The sequence below is a fragment of the Anolis carolinensis genome, chromosome 1 (assembly GCF_035594765.1).
Source record: "Anolis carolinensis isolate JA03-04 chromosome 1, rAnoCar3.1.pri, whole genome shotgun sequence".
Classification (NCBI taxonomy): domain Eukaryota; kingdom Metazoa; phylum Chordata; class Lepidosauria; order Squamata; family Dactyloidae; genus Anolis; species Anolis carolinensis.
In genome coordinates, this window is record NC_085841.1 from 198,399,405 (window position 1) to 198,414,062 (window position 14,658).

General features: G+C 39.6%; 1 protein-coding gene across 1 annotated transcript in view; it reads left to right on the top strand.

The window, feature by feature from the left end:
* col3a1 (collagen type III alpha 1 chain) overlaps positions 1 to 10,252 on the top strand; it is a 98,774-nt gene extending 88,522 nt beyond the window's left edge. The window contains exons 40-51 of the mRNA XM_008117578.3: positions 476 to 583; positions 1,179 to 1,286; positions 2,418 to 2,471; positions 2,641 to 2,748; positions 3,668 to 3,721; positions 3,818 to 3,925; positions 4,553 to 4,606; positions 4,746 to 4,853; positions 6,117 to 6,399; positions 7,850 to 8,037; positions 8,521 to 8,763; positions 9,415 to 10,252. Of these exons, the coding sequence (XP_008115785.1) occupies positions 476 to 583; positions 1,179 to 1,286; positions 2,418 to 2,471; positions 2,641 to 2,748; positions 3,668 to 3,721; positions 3,818 to 3,925; positions 4,553 to 4,606; positions 4,746 to 4,853; positions 6,117 to 6,399; positions 7,850 to 8,037; positions 8,521 to 8,763; positions 9,415 to 9,561 (1,563 nt within the window). The 3' untranslated portion in view covers positions 9,562 to 10,252. The remainder of the gene's footprint in view (positions 1 to 475; positions 584 to 1,178; positions 1,287 to 2,417; positions 2,472 to 2,640; positions 2,749 to 3,667; positions 3,722 to 3,817; positions 3,926 to 4,552; positions 4,607 to 4,745; positions 4,854 to 6,116; positions 6,400 to 7,849; positions 8,038 to 8,520; positions 8,764 to 9,414) is intronic.
* The last annotated feature ends 4,406 nt before the right edge of the window (positions 10,253 to 14,658 follow it).

The window sequence follows — 14,658 nt, forward strand, 5'->3', positions numbered from 1 at the left end:
CATGAGAAGGATATGACTTGAAATGAGAATGAGAATGGGTATATCATGAAATAATCTCAAAATAGAGCAGATATTTTCCTTTATGCTATGGCTGTGGTGCAGGCTGGAGAGCAGCTGTAATCAATCACTGCAATGAATCACTCTGACCAGGAGGTCATGAGTTCGAGGCCCGGGCTCGGAGCCTATGTTTGTTTGTCTTTGTTCTATGTTAAAAGGCATTGAATGTTTGCCTATGTGTAATGTGATCCTCCCTGAGTCCCCTTCGGGGTGAGAAGGGTGGAATATTAATGCTGTAAATAAATAAATAAATAAATTCCTTGAGGACTAGACTTTCCTCTGCTCAGCTGAGCTTAGTGAGCAATAGAAGCAGGCTCTATTTTCCAAGTACCTGACTCTCAGTAAATATAGACAATACCTGTACTTCCAAACCTGTTGTTAACTATTTCTTGTCCCTATCTGTTCTGTGTCCCTTTAGGGATCACCAGGTCCGTCCGGTATCTTGGGGCCACCAGGACAACGTGGTATTGTAGGATTGCCTGGCATGAGAGGTTTACCAGGACCTTCCGGTCTAAGCGGCCCAAGGGTGAAGATTTATTTCATTCTTTAAATCATGCAAAATATTTGGGACAACAATGGGTAAAGTAAAAGCTGGGTGTTTAAAATTTATGTTTAAACTGTGGTTTGTTTCTACATAATAGAAGTAGGGAGGTTATTACAAAAAGTAGTGCAGTAAGCATCATTTTTCTTTCTTTAAAATGTCAGATGATGGGGAACAATTTTCAATTTTAATAGATATCCACAGGCCTCTTCCACCATTCCATAACACCTCCAAATAAATTCCCTGTCCTTCACACTGGTCTAAAGTTCCCCATCTTAAGCTAGAGCTTAATAACTTCAGAGACAAATAGCATTCATTAACTAATTTTAGAAGCTGAGGTTTTGTTATGTGCAGGAAAATAATGAATGTATACACCTGGCATATAGGGAAGCCCCTCAAACCATCCTTTTTTAGACTGTGACAACTAACAGGTATGAATAATATGTTAATATCACATGTTTATGACCATCTACCAGGTAGTTAAGTATATTTTCTGATACTGTTAACTTTTGATTGACCAACGTATCATAATCCAGAAATGCCAGCATATCATCAGTCCATTTTTTTTCCTCCAACATAGGGTGAAGACGGAAAACCAGGATCAAATGGTAGCCCAGGAGAACGTGGACCTCCTGGTGCACAGGGTCCTCCTGGTATCAGTGGAACACCTGGAGAACCAGGCAGAGATGTAAGTAAATCTGCTCTTTGTAGTTGAAGCCAGGAAATTAATGCTTATCACACTTTGGTTGAACATCTGAAATGAGATGCCTTACAGATACTTAAGTGCAGCTTATGTACATAGATCCCTTTTTGTATAGGACACAGAAAGCTACTCTCTTGCCCTAGTGTTCCATCCAAAAATCTCCACCCAACAGCTGTCAGGCTTAAGAAGGTCTTCTGCTGCAACTTCTTACTAGAAATAATGGGCCACAAGGAAGTGATCCCGATCTTCAAGAATAGGTGCTCTGAGCTGCTCCCCAAAAGAAAATGTGGGTGTGTTTCCTTGAAGAACATATTTTCATTTCTTCCCACCAAGATAAACTAAAACCAGCTGCTTCAATGTGATATGAATCAACTGCCTTTCCTACTAGTAAGCAACAACATCAAGAACTTCACAACATCCTGGCTTGTGAAAGCTGACAGAGGATGAATGAACATGATACATGCTATGTACATATATAGGATCTTGGCAGTGAGTCCTCCACTATTGGTTAGCGGGAATAGGAATTTGTGTCAGCTACAAGGGATGGGGAAGTTGGAGGAGCTTCCTCTTTGGTGGTTTGGCCAGAGCTAAGAGTAGTTAGTTTTCCAAGCTCTGGAGCTGCATGGTAGGATTGTGGCTCATTTTGTACTCAATGGGTAGATTGGTTGGTTTGCTGGAGAAATTGAGAGGGAACCTCTTTCTTCAGGTTCATACCTCTGGGTCTTAAACATTTACATCATGCAGCTCCTCTGCATTTGATTACCAATTTATCTAAGTTCAAGCTGAATGAGGACATTGTTTCAACTGAAAAACACTATGTCTTAGGGAATGTAAATACTCAGCTGGTCTTATATCTCTTATGGCTCTTTCACACATAAAAATCATCACTGGATACTGGATCTGGTTTGGTAAATGTGTCGGAGTGAATCAGCACTGGTGAATAATCTTTGATTAGCCTTTATAATGAAGATAACTTAAAGAATGAAAATCTTAATTATTAAATTCTTAGTAGAAATCCTACTTGAAAACCAACTTATTCAACAGCTAGGTTTTATTGTTTCTCTCATTGCTTTAATTTCTATGTCTACATTTAAACACACCATTCTGTATTTTTAGGGCAACGCTGGATCAGATGGTTTACCAGGTCGTGATGGATCTTCAGGACCAAAGGTGAGAAGCTACCTAATCAACTTATGCTTTCATGCCAGTTGAAAAGCCAGTATTAGTGGGTGTTATTTCTAGAGTATGATCAATTCTAGAGATTACTTGTGCTTAACTCATCAACCATTTACTAATTAAATGTGCTGCTGACATTGGCTCTTATTGCTTTTCTCCCCAGGGTGATCGTGGTGAAAATGGTTCACCTGGTTTACCAGGGGCTCCAGGTCATGTTGGTCCCCCAGGTAATAGCGGTCCTGCTGGAAAACCAGGTGACAGAGGACATCCAGTAAGTATGAAAACAGCATGGAAGTGCCTGAATATATTGTTGGAACATTTTTGCTCTCTGTACAATATTTAAGTAGTAGAATATTAACAGTAACATATAATTTATTTACATTAGTGTGACATTGCAGTTTTTTTACAAAAGAAAGGGGGATCTAACAATAATACCAGAGATTACCAAGTATCTTAACAATTGCAAAAGTTGTTGCAGACTAGGTGGGAAATCTAATCAATGAATTATCTGTAATTAGGGATTTGCAAAGCCTTCAAAATGGGCTTGTTACTTTTGAATTGAATTTGTTCTGAAATGCTGGGAACAGTAAAAGAGCAGTATGTTTTCCTAAAATCCTTGAAAAACATAACTGAATAACATAAAAAGAACATCTTAAACAATCAGAGAGGTCATGTTCACTGATAACAAACAATCACTCAACTGATCTAAGTGAATATTCTTATGCAAAGCCATAGTTTATCATTAAGACAACACATGATGAGAAGTGGCATATTTCAGAGTATAATGTTTTAGGTTGAGCTATGACATTTTACATTTATGAATTTGATTATAAACAGTTCCCTCTCATAATCGCTAGATCCTCCAGTGCAACTCTAATGTCAACTTCTACTGGAGGATGATCATAGTGTTATGCTGAAGGACGTAGAGTGTTTCTAGAAGGAGCATCTCTGTAGGAATCTCTAGGTCTTCCAGTAGGATTTGATAGAAGTTAACCCAAAAAAGTCATGCTTGAGAAACCAGATATTCCGAGAAAGATATTCTCTCAAGTGAAGAAATATTATTTACAGTCTTTTACTTTTAACAATGGTACAGTTCCCCTAACCAGAGTGTATGTGGAGAGCTGACTGTAGAATATTTATGTTGGACATAGATGTCATCCTTATGTATCTCCATTTCTATTTTCCTAAAGGGACCCGCTGGTCCAGTTGGCCCTTCAGGTCCTGCTGGTATACGGGGTGCTCCGGTAAGTCTTCATACACAAACATTTTGGACGTTGCTCATTCTCTTTGACCTTAGGTCTTTTTTTAAAAAAAGACTTTTCGTTAATATATTTCTAAAGGGTCCTGCTGGTGCGCGTGGGGATAAAGGTGAAGCTGGTGAACGTGGTCTCAATGGTATCAAAGGTCATCGAGGATTCCCTGGTAACCCAGGTCCTCCTGGTCCAGCGGTAAGTTTTTAGAAATCTTTGGTCAGGTAAACAAAATGGCTGGATTCCCTAAATGATGAAATAAATAACCATAATCCACTATGTCGATCCATTAAACAGAAGAGCACAAACAACTCCTATGTAAAATAACTGTGTTTGATCCTTTCCATGAATAGTTTTCATCTCAAAGTGTATACATAATTACATAGTTTGGGAGATTAAAGTAGACATGTCTTTAAGGCCAAGTATAATGGTTTTTGGCTATTAATTTGCCATTGGAATAGGAAATAAAGTATCACCAAAAAAGGGATTGAATAATTAGGGTCCCATTTATTGAACTGTTAGTTGAGATTGTTGCAGCCATTCCAACTTTCCTCATTGACACTAAGTTGGCAGATACTCCAAATTATCGGGCAGAATTCAAAGTATCGTCCAACTTTTGGCAATGCAAAGGCAGGATCACAACAAGGTGGCTTTGTCCCACATTACCACGAATCAGCCCTGTGCAGCATGTAGCTACATGGGTCTTATGCAAATCTACACCAATCTAAGTGGTCAGTGTGGATAGGGCCAGAGCTAATGATGCAAGGAGAGCAGGGTTGAATCCGAATATTAATACCTCATGTTATGTTATTCTTGTTTTAACAGGGTGCACTGGGTCCCCAAGGTCCAAATGGAAGCCCAGGACCATCAGGTGCAAGAGTAAGTAACTTCCCTATTGCTGTGCTATTATTTAGTCTTAACTGAAGGCCACCTCAAATAGCAACTCGGCTGTCAAAATGAAATCCATAAATTTCAGGCCAATTAGTGCTGATAATGTCTTGTTTCCTGTGCTCTTTAGGGTCCCCCTGGACCAAGTGGTCCACCTGGAAAAGATGGTACAAGTGGTTATCCAGGTCCCATTGGTCCACCAGGTCCACGGGGCAGTCGAGGTGAAAGCGGAACTGCGGTAAGAAAATCAGTATCTTTTGTGGCTTTGAGGGCGTGTTTGTTTCTTTTTAGACACCAAAAATATTTTTTCAAACGAAAACAAATCTTAGGGGGTGGGGGAGTGAATTGAAGACCATGTTAACCAGGATTTGAACAAGGAGGTAAACCACTCAGAGTACTAAGCCTGCCTATCTCACACTATGCTGAATTGTGGCAAAAGTTTTCTTTGTCTTTTAACTCTATAAAAGTGAAACAGAGGAACAAAGCAAAATGCTGAGTCTTAAGTGCAGATAAACAGTTGCACCACACTGGCAGCAACCTACCTATTATGGGCGCGCACACTCACAAGGTCAGATAGTAAACCCAATACAGTAGAGTCTCGCTTATCCAATGTAAACAGGCCGGCAAAACGTTGGATAAGCGAATATGTTGGATAATAACGAGAGATTAAGGAAAAGCCTTTTAAACATCAAATTAGGTTATGATTTTACAAATTAAGCACCAAAACATCATGTTAGACAACAAATTTGACAGAAAAAGTAGTTCAGTACACAGTAATACTATGTAGTAATTACTGTATTTACGAATTTAGCACCAAAATATCACGATGTATTGAAAACGTTGACTACAAAAATGCATTGGATAATCCAGAACATTGGATAAGTGAGTGTTGGATAAGTAAGTCTCTACTATAATACAAAATGTTATTTGAGCAACTCCGCGGCCATTGCAATCTATGCAACACAACCCCCTTATCTGCATGGCCAGTGTCTGCTATTTTATTTATCCACATCCAATAAAATATAGCTTCTTTAGACATTTTCTAGATGCCCTTTCATATTAAAACATTATAGCACTATTACTCCACTTTAACTGTCATGGGTTCAACCCTTAGAATTCTTGGTTTGTAGTTTGGAACACTAGTGGTTGAAGAGCTCAAAATGAACCCCTTACACTGGAGGAAAACATGGCAATTAAAGTGGAATCATAATGTCATAATGATCTAGTGTGAAAAGGACTTAACGAAATTTCTTCTGTTTCACCCTATTTATGAAGTATGCAGTTGTTAATACATTATCTGGTATTTCCAATGCATGAGGCTGAACATATTTTGAACATACACAATCTGATGTACAAGATTGCACCTATGGTGATAGCTGGTTTCTAGTTTTGTAGAAAAAAGATTAGATGTGCTATTGATATTTGAATGTCCATTTCTTTTGTGCACAAGTGAACTGGATTCTGAGTCATTTAGGAGATTTCTTTGCTATTTATTTTTTAGGGTCCACCCGGTCATAGCGGTCCTCCAGGGCCTCCTGGTCAACCTGGAGCTCCTGGTCCTTGTTGTGGTGATGGTGCTGGTATGATGGGCCCAAGTGGTGAAAAAGGACCAAGCTACTACAGAGATGAGCCACCTGAGGACAGAATTGCCATGAGTGATGTTTTAACTTCATTAAAATCAATCAATAGCCAGATTGAAAACATCATCAGCCCAGATGGCACACGAAAGAATCCAGCCCGTAACTGCAGAGATCTCAAGTTCTGTCATCCTGACCTTAAGAGTGGTATGTCCCATTTTGTTCTAACCTAGATTACAGTAAAAGAAAGGATCTTCAAGAAATACAGAGCTCAAAGGAAAAAAATGCTTTGCCAAAAGAGTTACAACTCTGTGGTCATTCCACATCCCTTTCTCTTTTCTGTAATATGTAGTTACACAATATATGACGTGTCAGAATGTCTCTGAGTTTAGGTTCAGGTGTGTATTTTGGTCTGGAAAGCACAAAGCAGAAGATCTAGTATTAAAATGTACTGTCATAGTATGGAAAATTGAACATTAGACTAGGATTCTGAAAAACCAGGGATTGAATCCCAGCTCAGCTTTGGAAGCTCAATGGGTGACCTTGGTCAAGTTCCACTTTCTACGCATAAAAAAAGACAATGACAAACATTCTCTCAATATATCATGTCAATAAAACCCTAGTATTGAGTCACTATGAGTTGGAATGAACTTAAGGACACATAACAGGAACAAGAATTATTAAAATGCACTCAACACATTTCTCATCTAGGTTTAATGAATATAATAAAACTTAGCTGGTAAAATTCAACTGATAGATAACAATAGGGATTTTGTATGCTTCTCCACTCACAGTATTTATAATGCACAAATATATAGACAGATATTTAATATTATTTATTGTGATGAATTCCTTCACTTTGCTTCTGTGTTATTATAAACATTTGCTTGTAAAAGTTATCCCTTGGAGTTATACATATAGGGACAAGAACATGAAGTAAGAATTCATGCTACCAAAGTATAAACAAAATGTTCTATACAACTGGGTATAATTTTTTTTAAAAGTAAGTGTAAATAGGATTGGTTATTATATAATATACTCGAGTATAAACCGATCTGAATATAAGCCGAGGCACCTAATTTTATCACAAAACTGGAAAAACCTATTGACTCGAGTATAAGACGAGGGTGGGAAATGCAGCAGCTACAAGCAAATTTCAAAAAATAAAAATAAATATAGATACTAATAAAAAATCATTATTTGAGGCATCAATAGGTTAAATGTTTTTGAATGTTTACATAAAATTGTAATTTATGATAATGATGATGATAATTTAATAAGATAAGACTGTCCAAGTCTGATTACCTATATACTTGAGTATAAGCCGACCTGAAAATAAGCCAGCCAGGATCCTCACTCGAGTATAAGCCGAGGGGAGCTTTTTCAGCCCTAAAAAAGGGCTGAAAAACTAGGATTATACTCGAGTATATACAGTGAATCATACTGCGAAGAAAATATAAAAATAATGTTTAGTAGGTATGGTTTTGAGATGACGCACATAGAACTAGATGACAGAGAAAGTTTCATTGTAAAAAATTGTTTGCTTCCCAAGATTCCAGTAAGTAGCAGCATATATAGTAAAGAAACAAACTTCTGTGTAGACTGGAAAAGGTATTCGTTTATATGTTTGTTTGTTTGTTTTGCTTTGTCCCTGTAGGAGAGTATTGGATTGATCCTAACCAAGGTTGCAAATTGGATGCTATTAAAGTATTCTGCAATATGGAAACTGGGGAGACGTGCATCAATGCCAGTCCTAAAGCTGTCCCAAAGAAGAGCTGGTGGGAAAGTCCAGGACCTGAAAAGAAACACGTTTGGTTTGGAGAGTCTATGAATGGAGGCTTCCAGGTAAGAACTATCTCATTTGAAAAAATAAATGTTCTGTAATAAAGGAAGGTCAGCACTATCATTCACAAGCAATAGTGGCAAATTCCCAAATGCTAGATGTTCTGAAGAATAGAGCTGTGTATGCCATGCAACCTCTCCTGGGCTTCTAAACTAGCCTGATGACTCAAGAGTGGCAGGGGGCAATATTCCATTCAAAATTGTGTCTTGCTGGCTTTTGTTATGGGGAATTGGTGGAATATAGAGGACAACCATCTAGTCCTTCATCTAAAGGAGTTAAACATGGTGGTGGTTCTGAGAAAGTCTAGATTCAATTGCTTGACATGAAAGCTAAGCTTGAGCCATTGTGGCATAGTAATTTAGGTGCTAGAGGAGAAAGTTTGTTGCATAAACTGTTTGGACTTAGATTAAACCATGAGCCTAAAACAGGGGTGAATGAATACAAGTAGGTGAAACAATAACGAGTTCTTTGTCTTTAAACTGCAGTTCAACTACGGAGATCCAGATCTTCCAGAAGAAGTTGCAGATGTTCAACTCGCATTCCTCAGAATCCTCTCTAGTCGAGCCACACAGAATATCACCTATCACTGCAAGAACAGCATTGCTTATATGGATGAGGCGAGCGGGAATGTAAAGAGAGCCCTTAAACTAATGACTTCTACTGACAGTGAAATCAAGGCGGAAGGGAACAGCAAATTTACATACAGTGTCCTGGAAGATGGCTGCACTGTAAGTAAACAAAAGATTAACACTGCTGAATATATTGTTTAACTGCTTCTTAATAGAAACAGATTTGGGGAAAATCCAGTTGCCCAAGCATCCCCTGGGCAACGTCCTTGCAGACAGCAAATTCTCTCACAACAGAAGTGACTTGCAGTTTCTCAATTCACTCCTGACATGAAAAGAAAGTTAATTAAATTCTCCTCTTTTAGCTGGGACTAATAGTGCATGTCTGAGAGGGATAAGGAGTGTAGCAAAGTGTTTTAAAGCACTGAGCTGGAGACTGAAAGGTCCCAGGTTCAAACCCCAGGAGCGGCGTGAGCGGCCACTGTTAGCTCCAGCTCCTGCCAACCTAGCAGTTCGAAAACATGCAAATGTGAGTAGATCAATAGGTACCGCTCCGGCGGGAAGGTAACGGCGCTTCATGCAGTCATGCCGGCCACATGACCTTGGAGGTGTCTATGGACAACGCCGGCTCTTCGGCTTAGAAATGGAGATGAGCACCAACCCCCAGAGTCAGACATGAATGGACTTAACATCAGGGGAAACCTTTACCTTTACCTTTACCTTTACCTGAGAGGGATGAGGATTGTTATGGTTGCTGTGTTACTTTTCTTTCTTTCCTTCCGTTTAAAAGTTCTTTTCCTTTGTATTTCACAGAAACACACTGATGAATGGGGTAAAACAGTCTTCGAGTACAGAACACGCAAGACAATGAGATTGCCTATCATAGATATTGCACCCTTCGATATCGGCGCTCCCAATCAGGAATTTGGTGTGGACATTGGCCCAGTTTGCTTCTTATAAACAGCAAATAATGCTCGTTCTGAACCCCAAAAAACAAATTCACACTCCATCTTTGCTCTTGTTTTGACATTCTCCACTATTAGAGTTGAATCAACTGTATCCCAACTATTTATTTGCTAAAATACCAAAGAAAGAAAGGGCGGGGTGGGAAATCAAAAGGGATAAATTGACAAAAAAAGTTAGCGTTTTCATATTTCATTCTTACACAAAACACAACAAAATGTCTTTTGCTCTATTTACTTTCACCAAAACTCCCATCTTCAAACTGTATTTCTCTCCATGGTGCTACGTTACAACTTCAACACTCAATATAGCAAAACTGTAATTTTAGTTGAATTCTTGCCCACCCAACAAGCACTGACAGATTCCAGCATCCAGGTTTACCTTCCATGTTTTTATGCAGTCCGTAAAGCTAGAGAGAATTCCCTGTTTCAACTACCTCAACATGGACAGAAACTGGGATGAGTTTGATGATTCACACTGAGAAAGCCAATGCCACATATATTGGAACCAATTAATCCATCTGGTCAGATTGTTGTTTCTGTACTGATTAGTGGTGAACAGAGAGTATGGTTCATCAGAAGAAGTGAATGCCCTAATGTCAACAGACTAATATGATTGTGTTGCTGGACTGCATTGCATTTTAAGGGTGCTCCTAAACTTTCCTGTCATTGCTGGTCAAGACCACTAATGTGATGGTGCTAGTTGTGTATTTTTCACTTCGAAATCTGCAAGCCAGATTTATTGACTTGCATTAAAAACACCAAGGCTTGACAACAATTGTAAATGTCTCTCATCAAAAGTCGTACCGTTGGTAAGCTGTTCCTGAGGGCTTTTCTTCCTTCACTCTGTAAAGTCAACAAAGATGCAGAATCATGAGCTTCTTCTGTCACATTAACACATTTATAAGTGTTGGAGGTTAACCATCTTTGTAAGCTTCTGTATGATTGTTGGCCTTTTTTCCTTACAGAGACACATAATAAAATATTGTAATAAAATTCGGAGATGTCATTTGTGTGCTTCAGCAGCTATATCTCTTTTTATTGATTCCATGAAGGCTTTATAATAGTCCTTTGTTCATTTCTTTATTTGAAATAATGGTGGTAATATACTTCTACGACACAGTCCTATAAATTGGCATAACAACTTAAACGTGTCATTTTATAAGGAGATTATTATCTACATTTCAAGAGAGGAAGGGTGGAGGATCATACAGAAAGAAGCTGATCAACTACTGTAACATATATTCTTGACGCTCAATGGATAAAAACAAAAAAGAGCAAGTTTTAGGAAGATTAATCCTGACCTACAATGGACCAATATGCTTGTACATTCAGCCCACCATATCCATGGATTCTGCATCCACAAATTCAACAATCCACTCATCAAAATACCCCCTGCCAAAGAAAAAAAGCAAAAAGCAAACCTTGACTTTGTCATATTGTATAAGAAACACCATTTTACGACTACATCTTCTATACACATATTAAAAGTGAAAATAAGTGTGTATGTGTGTGGCTGGGGTGCCCACATACACAGATAAGCTCCCACTTCCACAAATACAGTAGAGCCTCACTTATCCAACATAAACGGGCCGGCAGAATGTTGGACAAGTGAAAATGTTGGATAATAAAGAGGGATTAAGGAAACACCTATTAAACATAAAATTACATTATGATTTTACAAATTAAGCACAAAAACATCATGTTATACAACAAATTTGACAGAAAAATAGTTCATTACACAGTAATGCTATGTAGTAATTACTGTATGAATTTAGCACCAAAATATCACAATGCATTGAAAACATTGACTACAAAAATGCGTTGGATAATCCAGAACACTGGATAAGCAAGTGTTGGATAAGTGAGACTCTAATGTAGCTGTTGCTCCCACTACTCAGGAGACACCAATGGCCCTCCCTCCAATGACATTTCAGGTTATAACAAGCTCCATAAACCTGTACAAGAGCCCCACCAATGTCCTCCACAAACACCATACTGCCCACCATTCAAGTGAAGGCATCCTCAATTTTCTGTGTTTCCTCCACCACAGATGTCCCAGTGTTTCTTACTCTCTCCATTGGTATGGAATTTGCATGAACCCACCCACTGCCCCTCCCATAATCCTTTACTATTCTTTTCTATGGCACACAGTAAACAGGAACTGATCAGCAATTGAACATACTAGAGAGGTTTGGGGAGAATTCACCATGATTTATAGGAGTTGTAAGTATTGAGATGTATAGTCACATGCAATCTAAGAGCACTCTGAACTCCATCAACGATGGACCTGAAACTAATTTGGCACACAGAGCCCCATGACCAGCAACAATACTGGAGGTCTTTGGGGAAAATTCACCTTGATTTGGGGGAGTTGTAGTTCACCTACATCCATAGAGCCCTATGAACCCAAACACCGATAAATCTGGACAAAACTTGGTACACATACCTGTTATGCCAAAATTTGATTACTGGAGAGGTTTGGGGGGAACTGATCATTCTTTCTGGGAGTTTGACCAAAAGGGATGCAGATACATCAAATTTGCACAGAAAAATACAACGTACCTAATACAGCTGTGATAGCTATTCAGACTACCCAACCCCTCCTCTGATTGGCCAGAAGAGAGGCTAGCTAGCATCCATGCCAGGATTGGCTGGAAGGGGGAAATAGCAGCTGGGGATTGGTCACAGTGAAGGACCAATCAGCTGCAGAGACACCCCCCCCCAACCCCAGGAAAGTGCAATCTGGGAAAACAAAGGGGAAAGATATGAAGATGGGCCTCTGATGAGCTCAATGTCTAGTTCTCTGTCATACAAAGACATGAGCTTTTAAAAACAAAGGTGCAACACTCAAGGGACAAAGGGTGATGATCTCTGTAATTAACGTTTGATTTCAAAATAAAGGAGGCCTATGAATGTATATGGGAGCCCCGGTGGCGAAGTGTGTTAAAGCACTGAGCTGCTGAACTTGCAGACCAAAAGGTCTCAGGTTCAAATCCCGGGAGCGGAGTGAGCACCCGCTGTTAGCTCCAGCTTCTGCCAACCTAGCAATTCGAAAACATGCCAATGTGAGTAGATCAATAGGTAACGGCGCTCCATGCAGTCATGCCGGCCACATGACCTTGGAGGAGTCTACGGATAACGCCGGCTCTTCAGCTTAGAAATGGAGATGAGAACCAAACCCCAGAGTCAGACATGACTGGACTTAACGTCAGGGGAAACCTTTACCTTTACCTATGAATGTATATACTCAGCTTCGGTTTTTTCAGGCAGCAATCTCTCAGCTTCAATTGAACCATATAGCTAGACAAACAGGTTTGGGTTTATCTAGGCCAGTGGTTCCCAACCTTTGGGCCTCCAGGTGTTTCAGGCTTCAACTCCCAGAAATCCCAGCCAGCTTACCAGCTGTTAGGAACAGTGGGAGCTGAAGTTCAAAACACCTAGAGGCCCAAAGGTTGGGAATCACTTATCAAGGTTGATAGGAAATCATCACCTATCTCTGCATACACATGAACAATAGGTTTGGTAGTTGTCTTGGCTTCTCATTAGGACCACATAATGACAAGACAGGAAAGCTTAGAGAAGAGAATGATGCTGGGGGAAAAGGAAGGAAAAAGAAAGAGGGGCCAACCAAGGGCAAGATGGATGGATGGTATCCTTGAAGTGACTGGCTTGACTTTGAAGCAGCTGGGGGTGGCCATGGCCGACAGGGAGCTCTGGCGTGGGCTGGTCCATGGGGTCACAAAGAGTTGGAAGCGACTGAACAAATAAACAACAAAGGAACAGACCTAGAGGGGTTTGTTTAGCCTTTCTGTTCTCAGGGAATAATTTTGCGTGGTCATGTAGAGTTGGCTGTTTTGATACATTTTATAAAGCAATTTATAAATTTAAGATATATGGAACAGGTATAGTACACAGAAAGATAAAAATTATATAGAAAGTCATGAAAAATAGATACAATATATTAAAGGGTTGGATATGATAGCTGTTGCTGTTTTGGTCTTGAACTTCTGATGCTTAGAGCCAGCACAAGTCTGTAAATGGTCTTTTAAAACGGGAAATCATATATTTATTTCTAAACTTTTGGTGAACTATAAATCTTTGGGCGGGGGGGGGGGGGGGTACCTTGACTTGATAACAGGACTAGTCATACATTCTCAGGCTGCTTCCATAGAACCAATTAATCCAGATCAGGATATGGCAATAAGACAGCCAGTGTGCTACACAGGCACTCCAAGACCCAACTGCTAACTGCAAAGGAGTCCATAAAGCTCCTCTGATTTGGGATCCATACAAACCCAGGATTATACTTTTTACTTCAGTCCTCTGGTGAAATGCGTGACTTGAAAACAGCTGATCTGTGCTCGACAAAAGCAGGGCAGGGCAAGGCACTGGGAACTTTGGGCTTTCCTTGCCAGTAGGAGGAAGTGTTTGGCCCCTTCCACACAGCTGTACAAAATCCACATTGAACTGGATTATATGGCAATGTGGAAACAGATAACCCAGTTCAAAGCAGATATTTTGGATTCTCTGCCTTGATATTCCAGGTTATATGACTGTGTGGAGGGGCCATTTGTTTATCTTCACTTGGAGTTGCATATCAGAGGTCTCTCTACAAACCCTGGAGCATTAACCTATCCTGACAAGGACTCCACATGATTCTTCTGATAAGGAACACTACACTGTTAGATTCCAATCCTGCAAAAAGGTAAAAATTTATCTGAAGATACAGACAGGCAAGTGTCTGGTTTGGTCAAAGGTCATTTATTCAGCCTACAGAGTTAGGTGTGCTCATGGGTGCCAATAAATTGGGACAAAGGGCAAAGAATACAGGCATTTTTATAGGAAAAGTATACATGTGTCAATCACAGAAAGCCACCCAGTTGAGTGAACATAAGTCCCTTGCATGGAACCAATCAACAGTTGGGTTATCTAATATTGTAACAGCAGAAACTACAAGAAGCATAGTTTCCCAACAACCCATGCCACTGAAAGCTGATATGGTTGTCTTGCTTTGATGAAGTAGCTGCTAAATTCCATTTTCAGTTTTGCTCTCAGCATGGTTTATATTTTGATTATCTGAAGAGAATTTTAT